This window comes from Anser cygnoides, chromosome 1 (assembly GCF_040182565.1).
Source record: "Anser cygnoides isolate HZ-2024a breed goose chromosome 1, Taihu_goose_T2T_genome, whole genome shotgun sequence".
Lineage (NCBI taxonomy): Eukaryota > Metazoa > Chordata > Aves > Anseriformes > Anatidae > Anser > Anser cygnoides.
Window position 1 is genome coordinate 90,112,990 of NC_089873.1, and position 12,875 is coordinate 90,125,864.

At 37.9% G+C, this 12,875-nt stretch overlaps 1 protein-coding gene and 1 long non-coding RNA gene across 3 annotated transcripts in view; one reads left to right on the plus strand and one right to left on the minus strand.

Moving 5' to 3' along the window:
- The window catches only part of PROS1 (protein S), a 37,242-nt gene that overhangs the window by 20,327 nt on the left and 4,040 nt on the right, over window positions 1-12,875 (plus strand). The window contains exons 8-14 of one of the 2 annotated variants that reach the window (XM_067001965.1): window positions 1,580-1,701; window positions 4,187-4,305; window positions 6,381-6,570; window positions 7,533-7,700; window positions 8,751-8,919; window positions 10,457-10,605; window positions 11,437-11,650. In XM_067001965.1, coding sequence (XP_066858066.1) covers window positions 1,580-1,701; window positions 4,187-4,305; window positions 6,381-6,570; window positions 7,533-7,700; window positions 8,751-8,919; window positions 10,457-10,605; window positions 11,437-11,650 — 1,131 coding nt within the window. The remainder of the gene's footprint in view (window positions 1-1,579; window positions 1,702-4,186; window positions 4,306-6,380; window positions 6,571-7,532; window positions 7,701-8,750; window positions 8,920-10,456; window positions 10,606-11,436; window positions 11,651-12,875) is intronic. The other variant, XR_010833436.1, reaches the window with a different exon arrangement.
- LOC106039471 (uncharacterized) overlaps window positions 1-12,875 on the minus strand; it is a 185,896-nt gene that overhangs the window by 19,266 nt on the left and 153,755 nt on the right. The gene's annotated exons all lie outside the window — the stretch shown is intronic.

Below are 12,875 nucleotides of genomic sequence, written 5' to 3' on the forward strand. Positions count from 1 at the left end.
ATGTACATCCAGTATATCCTCAGTGAACTGTCCCAGAACAGGCAGTGGAACCATGTGCAGAGCAACTGATTTGACCTCTCTGTTTTTAGAAGTACCATGATTATAATGCAGAGAACTCCCAACAAGTACTTTGTTTCTTTTCTCATCTCCTTCCAGGAGAGAGCACTGTCTTAGTGAAATGGAAGCAAGGCAAGTGGTGGAACTGGGTGTGGAGTTCTGCACAGCTCGAACATACTACAAAGACAATAACAGATTTCTTTATTGCATCCTATGCCTTTCAGTAGGAATATCCAGAACTCTAGTTCTAGCTGTATTACCTGTAATAAGGGACAGTACAGCTTTTTCTTTTGAGACGAATGTGCAGGAGGGAGTGTAAGCCTGAGCACAGTTCCCTTGCAGTGGTCATTTAAGGAAAAGGTGAGGAAGATGAGACATTTTAGTAATAAAGAACTCTTCATCCAATTACAAGGTCAGTTTCCTCAGCCTTTTCATGAATCGTTGCCCATTTAAATAAGGTAGAAGCTGCAAGCACTTGGAGACTAAGCAGTGTGCAAGTGACAGTTAACTGCAGCAACAGCAGAAATCAGAGTAGCATCCACAGACTGCAAAACGTGGTATACTGTTTTGGAAGGAGGTTATGCATGGTTGCTGCAAAGTAGCAGATTTTACAGTAATTTTTTTTTCTTTCCCTTATTTTTTCCTCCTCCCCTCAAGCAACAGGAAAAAAATGTATTTTAATCTTGAAAAAATTAGCATAATATGAAACACTTTTAAAATTCACATGGTATTACAAAATTGCTTATTCCCACTCGTTTCAAAACAAGTCTTGCAGTTTCTTTAATCTGAGGACCCAAACCACCCTCAGAGCCTTTATCCAGGAGAGATTTTGCTCGTTTCTGTATTAGAAATGTAACAGTTACATTAGCTTTTTACATAGCCTTTCATTTCTAAACTATTATATACAGCCTGCAATATAGAAAATGAAGTTGCTGTAGATTCCTTACAGCTTCAATCAAGATTGGTCTGCACAAATAGATGCTATCTGAAACTTAGTTATTTGTAAGATTGTGTGTTGTTTTAACACTTTTTTTAAACACATATTTTGCCCTGAAATTATTTTGATCTTATGTGAAAAAATCATGTCCTTTTTCCACACAGTTGCCATATAAATTCTTAATAACTCTAAATTATGTTGATATCCATTGGGAAAGGAAAAGGTCTGACCCAGAATGACATTTCTGCCATAAATGGTAGTGATTTATTGAGGTCTCTTGCACTAATGCAACCACCTTGCAGCTCAGCTTCTTACTGCCTCACAGATCAGACCAATTTTTCCCCTGCTCTGCACACAAGGCCCTTATCAGATTACTAGGGCTTATACACCCAGCAGGTAATTCTGGATTGTAAATTTTACATAGGAGACATCTGTTAGCATTACTTTAGCTTAGCAGCAGTCACCTGTTGGATTCATTTTATGCTGTAGAACCTATCTTGTCTGTTATTCCATTAAAGTGTTTGTTTTCAGTCTGTGCCACGAATAATCTTAATAAATCTTTCTGTATGCTTCTATTTCTCCTAGATATTGATGAATGCACTGAAGATATTTGTGCTCAACTTTGTGTAAACTCTCCAGGAAGTTATAGCTGCTATTGTGATGGCAAGAAAGGGTTCAAGCTCTCTAAGGACATGAAGAATTGCGAGGTAAAACTGCACTATGTAATACTCCATATGGAAAATCAAAGGTGGATATCTCTTGATGACAGGATGAGTTAGATTCAAGAAAATAGGAAGCTAGTTGAGAATGGATTCAAAATTGCTGAGAAAGTGCTGGGGACTTTGAGCTGTGGTTTGGCTCACAAAGCAGACCCAGTAGGGATTTGGATGCCACTCAGTTCATGCATTCTCATTTACAGGAATTCTGTCAAGAAAGACTGGCTTAGGCAAGCTTCTATTTCCTGCTGCTTCCAAAATAAGCTCCAGCTTTCTCCTATCAAACAAATAATTCCTGTTCAGCTTACTCAGAGCCAAAATACTCCAATTTGCCCATATGTTCCTAGGTTTTCCATAGACTGCACAAAAGTTTTCACTTGCTCTTTCAGAATTACTCTATTCTTTGCCTGTTTGGATTAAAAAAAAAAACGGAGCTGGACTGTTTTCCGCAGTTTTCATCTGCAATAGCTTAAGAAAAAGCACTTAGTAAAACTTTCCAATAGAACAGCACCTCACAGCCAAAATAGGCTGTTAAAGCTCTGTTTATTAGTAGCAGAAAATTTAGAACTCCGGAGAATCCCAGTACAGGGATTTTCTTGTGAATGGTTCTCTGTATGCTCTGAAAGGTTCAGGCAGGCTGAGACTTGTTTTACGAGGTAAGCTCAGATAACTGCCAACAAAAGAAAGATCTCTAACACAGTATAATAAAACTGGGCTTAAACCCAGCCTGAACAAGGTCTGGTACAAGTGCTAGCATGTGTGTATTAGAACTTGTTTGTACTTTCTTTTTTTTTCTTTTCTGTACTTTTAATATCTGAACAACACTGGTATTCATTACATTTCCTTTTCCTTCTTCCTGAAAGAAGAAAAGCATCTTCTAGCTTCATTACATATTTTTTTCAACATCGTTATTCAAAAGTGATTAACTATCTATCTAGAAGCTAGTTTTAGAAGCTAGTTACAGGCCTTTAAACTGGAAAAAGTAGTTTTATCATTTTAAAATATATGCAATCCAAAGACTAGTCATATTGGCAGACATAAAATGGAGTAGCCATAAAATTCAGGAGCACCTGTACGTTTAACAAAACTGCTTCATCATGAATACACAAGTCAGAGTTTGGGAACTGTATTTAACTGTTTACCAAACTAACAATAAGCATATTTTGAGAACAGAAGAGCCCTCCCCACACCTATTCTTCTCGGTTCTGTTCTGTAGGACTGCTATACTGCCATCATATAAAAATTAAACAAGAGGTCTTTTGAGGGATAATTTCAGATCAAAGATGTTCTTAGGCTCCAACTAGTCAAGGACACAGGTAATCTAAAGCATATTTTGCAAGTCTTCCTACCTTATGCAGAGCGTAAGTACCTGTATCTAAAGCAAATCTGAGTGCTTTACTTTCAAGACAAAACTGTAGATATTAATTATAACATCAGTTTCAGAAGACGAAATCAACAACATCTTAGAAGGGATGGTTGACATTTCTGGAACGAATATTTTACTAGTTTAAATTTGCACTTTATTCCTGTATATAAGGTCTGTTTAAATCTTCAGGTAGCTGAGTAACTGAAAGACTAAGAGCCATTGTGTCCCCATCCCCCTCCCCCCTACTGCAGCTGGCTGACTGTGATTATTCACATTTGACTTTGGATCAAGTATTATGATTAATTCCAGTTTCACATACTGTTTTAGGACTTTCAGTTGCCACAAATACTTAGAACTTCTCTTTCACACTTTTCCTGAATATACACTGCTTTAAGAGCTTCATATCCCCACTAACAGTTCTCAGAAATACTAATTCAATGCTATTCCAGCAGGAGGAGTGTTGATTGCGTCAACATCCCTTTCCAGAGCTCAAGAAAGACAAGTACATTCAATGAACAGCCAGACAAAGATTTTGTATTGATCTGTTACTGAATCTACTTGTAAATTGCTTCTTTTTATTCTAGGTAAATGATTCTAGTAGTACTAAAAGCTGTACAGATATGAATAGCTGTACATCAGTAATGATAAAGAAAAGGTGATTTTTGTTAATTTTTAAATTAACAAAATTAATTAAAAAGACACTGCTCTGGCCCCATTCCCTTCTAAGACCTGATCAGGTTTAGATTCCACACAGCTTTAATAATGGAACCAGGCAGGACCCTAGCAGATGGGTGTCATAGGTCTCTGGTGACAGAAAAGGACGTGATAGAAGATTAGAATTCTTGATTCAAAAACTGAATATTTAAATAGTTACAATCCACCAGGACTGTGTTTCAACCTCAATTATCCTTCAACAACTTAAATAAACAGACAAACACTACTTCATTTGTACATAGATATTCAAGTTAAAATAAATTTAAAAAAACGAGGCAAGCCATCCATTGCTTAAGGAAACAACAACAAAAAAAGACTAACAGGCAACAACAGAAGTTGCTTCATGGAATATCGCAATGCAACGTTAACAACTTTTTTCTTCTCTATTATTTTCAGTCTATTCCTCTGTGTATCCCACTGAACCTAGAAAAGAATAACGAACTGCTTTACCTGGCAGAACAGTTTACAGGGATTCCTGTTGTGAACTTGAAGTTTAAATTGCCAAATGTCACCAGGTAAGCATTTGCTATTGAAAAAAGTATGCCTGGAAATCATGGACATTTGTTTCCCTTAATTTTCTGAGGCTGTAAAGTACATTCCATGCATAAATTATACCATCATCTCCCCATGGGTTAAGATACTTTTATATGGAGAATGAATTAACTCAGGTTTCTACATACACCATCACTTAAGGGAGTGCAGAGTCGTTTGAAAGCGGACAGGAAGAGTAATGTGTCTGGAGTTGGTTTACAGCATCTCTTATTGATTGTACTGTGTCCTTGAGACACCTCATCAGTGTAGACAGCAACTTTCTTATGTGGCAAAACTAAAAGGTCAGCAGATTTCTTCCAGACACCTCAGAAGCAGGTAGGAGCCACTAGCAGCTGTGTCCCAGCCAGGAAATAGCGCACAGCTGGGGCAGACATGCACCACTGGCACGTGGTGTGATCATATATACGAATAAGCAAGTTGGAGTCTTCCAGCCATTACAGACCTGGTTATGGATGCTGTTGGTAGGGAAGAGGTATATGGACTGCGAGAAAGAGTTCAGAGAGATCCAGACTTGAGTAGGAAAAAAAGAAAGGTTTGAGGACAGTAAGTATAATAGGCAGTAGGTCCCATTGGTTTGTGGAGAGCAAAATTGGTGCATCTTTGTGATAGAACCTTACTCATGAAAGAAAGAGCAGGGGTTAGGAAAGGTGGGAGTCAGTGATGCAGATACAGGAAGACACTTAGAATTCTCAGCATGAAATTCAGATATGGTAGAAGAAAAAGTTAATGTATAGCTTCCATTCTGATCTATGGGTATGGCTTTAGGTTTGTTAGTGGTGCTACTTCCTTTCTGCTTTGGGTAGAAGCTGCCTCCTGCTACACACACACTGCTGAGAAACAAAAAACAGGCCAAGGCTCCCCCCATCCTGTTCTTCCTTTCACACAGCGTTCCAAGGACACTGATAAAGTGCAGTACCTTGTCTACAGTGCCATCTGTGTGATTTCCTTTACAGCTGTCAGAACAATTGACAAAGGTAGTGACCTCTTTATTACTCTTGGACTTCTTCACAGTGGCAGCTGAAATTGCAGCATTCCTTGACATACTGACTGAACAATTTCAAGAGTAACAGCAGCAACAGCCATTGAGCTGGTGATCCCCAGAGCCTCAGAACCTTACAGAAAGACATAAATAGTGAGAACTTTTTCCTCTGCCATTTTTCCAAGTTGACCTAGCATTAATGCTCTCCTGAAAGACCTTTCGAAGATGATAAATGTTTGACACTATCTTAATAGTCTCTGTGTAAATACTGAATGATTTTCTGTATGTCTGTGTGAGAGACTGACATCTAGTGGACAAAGACCAAGACTGGGAGTTAATCAAGTTCTCAATTACAGCCCCCTTACTTGTTTCTTTTGTTGTCTTCAGCAAATCCTTACTTTTGCGTGCTTTGCTTTTTCCTTTCATGCTAAATCTGTTTTATCTAGCCCAGAAGTTCCAGGAGAGGAGAGCTGTTTCTCACTGTACTTATACTCTCTCTCTACTACTGTAGCCTGTACTGTAAATAAATCAATTATGTATATGTTCAACCAACTGTTGAGGTCCAGACATCAAATCCTCAAATTAGAGTGCTGTATCAAAGGCATCAGTAACTGTAACAAATTGCTAGGTCATAATTGTTGTAGGACAGCATTTGGCAGCCCCATTGTGCTAAAGCACGCCATAGATCATATATTTTTCCCCACATCACATCTCCATGCAATGCAGTAGGGTTATTATCTCTGTCCCCTTACTGAAGTGGATGTGATATCCTTCACAGGCAAAGCTCATAGCAGATTTGGGAACTGAACCAAGGCTCTTTCAAATCCCAGCTGCAGGCATAAATCTCAAAACTTCTCCCTGGATTCATATGAACAACATTAGATTCTGCATTCGACTAATAGCATGCAAATATCACAACTGCTCAGAAACAGAGCTACCAAAAGGTTAATATCTATGAACTTTTTTTTTTTTCCTAAAACCTTACTAATAGGTTTTCACAGGCTCTTCAGGACTTAGGTTTCCTGTCTTTATTAATAAGATCCCTTCTTCACAACTCAGATTTTCAGCAGAATTTGATTTCCGGACATATGACGCAGAGGGAGTTATACTGTATGCAGAATCCCTTGACAACACAGCATGGATCTTACTTGCTCTTCGTGATGGAAAGATTGAAATTCAATTCAGGAATGAATTTGGAACAAAAGTCACCAGTGGAGGAAAAGCCATTAATGATGGCCTGTGGCATATAGTAAGCTGGGTTTACCTCTCTCCTCTCCTTCCTTTAATCCCCTATGGGAACATTCTGTACTGTATGCAGAAACTAAGCAACAATTCCAAGGGCTTAAAGTGATGCCCTCAAATTCCAGATTTAAATATCAATCAAGGAATGTATGAGGATGCCTTACATCTGGGAAATCATGGCATTTGTTCATCATTGATGATGAGAATTAGCACTACCTGGCAGCGTAAGAATTATTCTTTGTAGTCATGAAACGGGAAGCAGCAGATCATTAGCAAGTATGATTGCAGGGTGAGCTGAACAATAAGACACTTTGCCTAGGAAGCAAGATTTACTTTTGGTGGACCAGAAGCCCAGCTTGTTCTTCAAGCTTGCATACCTAAGGTGAAAGGCCTTGCTCAGTTATACCATCTATAAATGATACCGTATTATTAACACCAGTAAGTTTGTTTTTAAAGGAGGCCAAGAGAAGCTAGAATTCTGCATAGAACTGCTTCAGTTTAGTACAACTTGCATGAGATTAAAAATCTACTTCTATGCCTCACAATAGCAGGAACAGGCGTTAAATCTACTTTGTCCCTGTCCCATCTGGAGATTCAATCCTGTGCAGCAGGTTACAGCAACATGAATGGCCAGACATAGATGGGATGTAGAACAGTTGTAGAAATGAACTTCTTGCAAGCTCAATAGAGCATAAAGTAGACTGACTAATCAGCTGCATGTGTTTTCCTGAGGGTAGGGTGGGAATAAAAACACCCAGGTGATCCTCCTATGCGGTGTCCATGGAAATGGACAGTTGCTATGATGCAAATTTAAATGTGCTATAAGTACTGAATACATTAAAATATTTTACAAGTCAAATGTTTAAGGGTACATAAGTAATATTTTCATACAGATATATAAAATTAGCATTTAAGAGTATCCTAATTGTTTGTGTATGTGTATACTTAAACATTTCTATTTAATTCTAGATATCAGTTGAAGAACTAGAGCACAGCATCAGTGTAAAAATAGCTAAAGAAGCAGTGATGAACATTAACAGCCCGGGAACGCTCTTCAAACAGTCACATGGTTTCTTGGAAACTAAGGTGTACATTGCAGGATTACCTCGCAAAGTGGGCGACACTCTAATTAAACAGGTAGCTAAAATGTAATGTTAATTAAGGCGTAGTATTTTTGTATTCTTTCTTTAGCAGTCACACAGGACATAGTAGCAGCTTAGAATCCATTTAGAAAATGAAAACGGCATTATTAACCACTGTTTTGAAAGTAAATATGCAGAAAGCTCTGTACACTATCCTCAGTTAGGTTTCAGCTACAAACCCACAGTTCTTAAGGACTAATCTTTCAGGATTCTGTTGCTTGTTTCTTAAGGTAGCTTTAAGATTCCCTAAATCACCACCACTTCTACTGCAAGAGCATTTCAGAGCTATTCACGTGTCTGGTGCTAGCTTTCGCTACGCCCTGAATGAGTATGGAAATCACTGTGCAGGCAGCACAATAAGCTTTCATTTTTACTAGGTTTTTCAATAGCTGAGACGAGTCAAGGCCAATGATTCACTCAGTCTTCCATTCTCGGCAGCTCTGTCTTTTGATGAGGATGAGTACAACCAGCTACCTGCTTCTCAGTCCAGGAACCCTCAAACTAACTGACGCTCTAAACAGAGAAGCAAAAAGTAACTGTACACTAGAGACTGTGCTTTTTAAAAAAATAAAAAGCTCAATTTTTGCTCAAAAGTGAAGCAGAGGGAAAAAGTATGAAGCAATACAACAACATCCCCTTACCTAATAGAGAGTAATTTGAGGAATTTCTTTATGCTTTCATACAAATAGAAGACAAAAACCTTGAACAAGGATCAGCGCTAATAATCATTGTCCTACAGGCATAGGAAAGCTGTAGTGATCTAAACGAAAGGACAGCATGAGCTTTAAAATGGAAGCAATTTATTTTGTACAGATCTTTAACTTCAAAATGGAAATAATGTTAAATCAGGAGTGCCTTTTGAAGGCTGGGGTTCTAAATGCATGACATTTGTTTTTTCCTAGCCTCAGTTCTGTAATGTGGTAACCTATAGCATTGATAGGGCTATTTTATTGGCTATAAGTTGATATGTAAAGTAACACCTCATTGCTAATATGTTTTAAAACAAATTTGACTTCAAACACCTAGTACTGTAATTCTTCTACAGATTAACCCTCGCCTAGATGGGTGCATTCGTGCCTGGAACCTAATGAATCAAGGACACTCAGGTGTAAAAGAAGTTATTCAAGAAAAACAAAGCAAACACTGTTTAGTAACAGTTGAGAGAGGATCCTTCTACCCCGGCACTGGAATGGCAAAGTTTCAAATAAACTATAGTAAGTATTTTTCTGTCTATTTCTATACCTTTTGCTGCAATGGTGATGGAGTTGTTGAATTGTCAAGAAAAGAAAAATCAAAAAAAACTAAGCTATATACCAATTCATCCAGCAGTGCTTAGCGTAACTTCTGAGAGAAATTTGCTTGCATGAGGATTTTTGATCCCATTGGTGTTGTCCATTTACTTTCTGAAGTGCTTTAGGTTAGGAAGAGTATTCTTCAATTGCAAAAAAAAAAGATGGGGACTACTGAACATGTTCACTGTGAAAAGATCTAATTCTCCTCCTTGCTTATCAGTGAAGAAAGCTATAGTATTATTGACAGAAAAACAACATTGGGGATGGGGAAAAGGGTCACTGATAGTTTTATATATGTAGTTTTGTTTCTAAATGAACATCATATCTAGATGTTTTGGGTGTATATCTTGCTTCTTCCTGAACCCAGAACTTTCTGCCCTAATTTCAAGTTTTGCAGTCCAGGATCCCCCTCTGTACACTTGAGAGCCCAAAGCGAGGCATCTCTAGAGCATCAAATCTTGTTGTCATTACATACTTTAATATCCCAGATGCTATCCTACCCTTCTATCCCTGTCTGATCCTCAATCCTTTTCATCCCAGGATTTTCTATTCTTTCCAAGGCCTTTTCTTTAATTTCCCTAGTCCACTTCAAAAGACTTCTATGGCTTTTTATATCCTATGTTTCCAACAAACTCATATGAGAGGTTTCTATGCCACTGACGTTTACTCATCTTTCCTCCCATTCATTCACTAACACCATGCTGCCATGTCTCCTCCTGACCTATTTCTTTGGGGCTGCTGCTATGCTTTCATCACCCCTGCATCTTTCTGTTCCCATCCCCATCCCATCCTCCACCCCAAATCTGAATATGACCTCAATTCATGTGCTGGGATTTCTGCTTCCTGAAAAAAACTACTAGAACTCAATTTAGATGAGAGTGGGGAAGGGAAGGGCAGATGCTGGAAGAAAAGATTTTAAAAGATGACAAACAGCACTTGAAACAGTAATTTTTGTATTAGCTTGACTATGAATGCATCATCTGAAGTTATATTTGCACCATCTGCATATTTGTTTTACCCATCTGCGTATTCCCGTTTTGACAGTAGAACTGCTTTGGAATGTAAAAATGTGTCAGAACTGCCAATCTTCTACTCAATGGCAGCAATTTATGAGTAAAGTAGTCTTTCCAGGTTTAATCTTAAACTGACCTTTCACGAATGTGGCACCTGTTCCACATTGGATCAGAGAAAGCAACAAAAAAAAAAAGCATTCAGTAAGAAAAGAAGATTAGAGAAGATGCAAGATTTAAGTGGTATTTTTTGTTGTGTTTTTAGAAAGAACTATAAGTCTAATCTTAAAGTTCCAAAATCTGTGTTTTTTTTTTTTTTTTTTTTTTTTCCTGGAGATGAGTACTATTTTTTCCACAATAGGAGGAGATGAAGTACTAATTTTTTAATACCATATTAATTTTTCATTAGCAGATAGATTTATTAATTTCAATCTTTTCTTTTAAAACAGATAATCTTGACAGTGCTGAAGATTGGCTAGTAAATGTGACTATGACTATTCGCCCATCCACAGACACTGGTGTTTTGTTTGCCCTGGTTTCTAATGAAACAGTGCCTCTTGCTTTGTCCATAGTGGACTCTAACTCTTCTGACTCACAGGTGATCTTACAATTATAGCAGCTCAGGGCTGGAGCATCATCTCATAAATCATACCTCTCATCTTTGTCTCACTTAACTTGCTACTCTGCTTTTGAAAAGAAGTCAAACTGAAAAGAAGTTACTTACACTTACAGGCAATGGAGCTGGAAGGCTGAATTAATATTTTGCATGGCACTTCGATCATATGGTGATGTGCAGAAAATATATTACTATTAATGATTGCTATGTCAGGGACCAACCACTAAGCACTCTTACATTAGGTAGTATCCATTATGTCTTGGCTCTCTAGCCTTTCCTTCCAAATGCACAAAGCAGAAAAGGGAGTATGACAGAAGTAGTCATGATATTATAGCAATGGCAACATTAGTTTCAATTTATAAACAGATGTTTTTGTCCTGAAGTTCTTATTTACATGTTTACATCAGTTGTAACAAGATAGATCATGACAGCACATCATAGCTAATCCATGCCTCTGCCTGAAATAAGAACACAGTGAAAACTGGGTTACCTTTGAAGTTGTAGCAGTACTCCCTTTAAAAGAAACAGGATTTCACCTCAGAACCATAGCCAAAAGACTTTTTTTCCCCCCACAGAGAGTATTCTCACTTATAAGTTTCAGAATATAAATGAATGGCTTTGTTTACAAAGGTGATGGTTATACAGCAACTATCAACTTCAATATCTTTTCCAACTTAAGGTAACAATTTTTAAAACACAGCTCTAACATTTCTTTTCTTTCTACTTTCAAGTATAAAATGCATCAAAATTAAGTATAATTTTGTGTTAAAGTTACACGCAGCATCTTTTTTGACTCCACATTCTTCTGTTTAGGAAATCATTGTGACCATTGGAAATATCACTGTTGCACGTCTGGAATCAAAGAAGTTATGTACACCCAGAAAAGTGTTGGTTGGACTTGTAGTAACCAAGCAGCAGCTTGAACTGTCTGTTGATTCACGTACAGACCAAAGCAATTCTGAGCAGCTGTCTATCCTGCATCAAGCGATGATGACAGATGTTGTTACCTACTTGGGTGGCCTGCCAGGTGAATTACATTTCTTTTTGTTCATTTATAGAAGCCTGATTACATTCAGCCTTACATGAGTTCGACAAAACCTACAACTGTATAAGAAACACCTTTTCCCCAAATGCTCCTTGTTTCATCCAGTCTACGCAGCTTTTGAGCAAGCCCACTTTTCAATAGGAATATCATTAAGCCTATTAAGAGGCATGAGTCTCTCTCAACAGGTTTGGATTTGCAATATATTTTGCTTTATTGAGCTAGGGACGAGTGACCATTGTGTTTTCTGAAATGCCACCAGCTGGCACAGTTTAGAAACTATCAAGTATGTAAGAAAACTGACATTTATGAGTAAATTAAGTGTCAGATTTGGAGAAGGAAAAGTCCAAAACACGGTTTTAACAATTACACTCTGGGCAATAGATGACTGACAACCTTCATGAGAGAGAAAATATGTTAAAACAGCAAATAATATTTTGTTTAAAATAAGCTGCAAGCGAATACCCAGTCTTAAGACAAGTACAAACAGGAATTTTGTACAGGAAGCGTACACACACTTATCTGTAAAATAGTTTGACTTCAGTGTGAACCATGCAGAAAAACAGCATTGCCACAAAGATTTTTCAAAGCCTGAGATCCCCAAACTTGAAAATCAGTAGAGAAAATACACCATGGTTACAAGGTGAAGTTCCTACTAGCAGAGCTTTTTAAGTCAAAATTCCTAGGGAAGCCCTTAAAATTTTCAGAAACAGTCTTGAACTGACATCCATTTTACTTTTAGGCTGCATTGTCATAGCACTGCCCCAGATAAAGCCAGTCTTCTTTAGTCTGCAGGAGAAGAGCACACAGGAGCAGAAAGATGAAAAACTATGTATCCCTTGGAGATGGTCTCTTTAAGCATTTCTTCCGAGGTAGCATCCACTGGGGAAGCTGGAATTGTGATTCCACCCTCTAGAGTTGCTTGTCAGAATAAAAGCAAGATGTTTAGGGTGGCACAGTAGGTACCACAGCTTCAGTCTGAAGTGGTACTTGCCTCTGCATCCAGGCACGTATGTTGGGATTGACTTCTCTACAAGTCTTTAAATAGTGATAGTCAAGAATATAAAGATTCAGTACCTAAATATGCCAATTTCTCCTATGATTTTGTTTTTGACTGGATGTGCAATGTCTTGTAAACCAACTAACCAGGTAAGTTCAATTCAAATTGAATAAGTAGAATGAGAATATGCTAATGGTACAGTACTGTCAG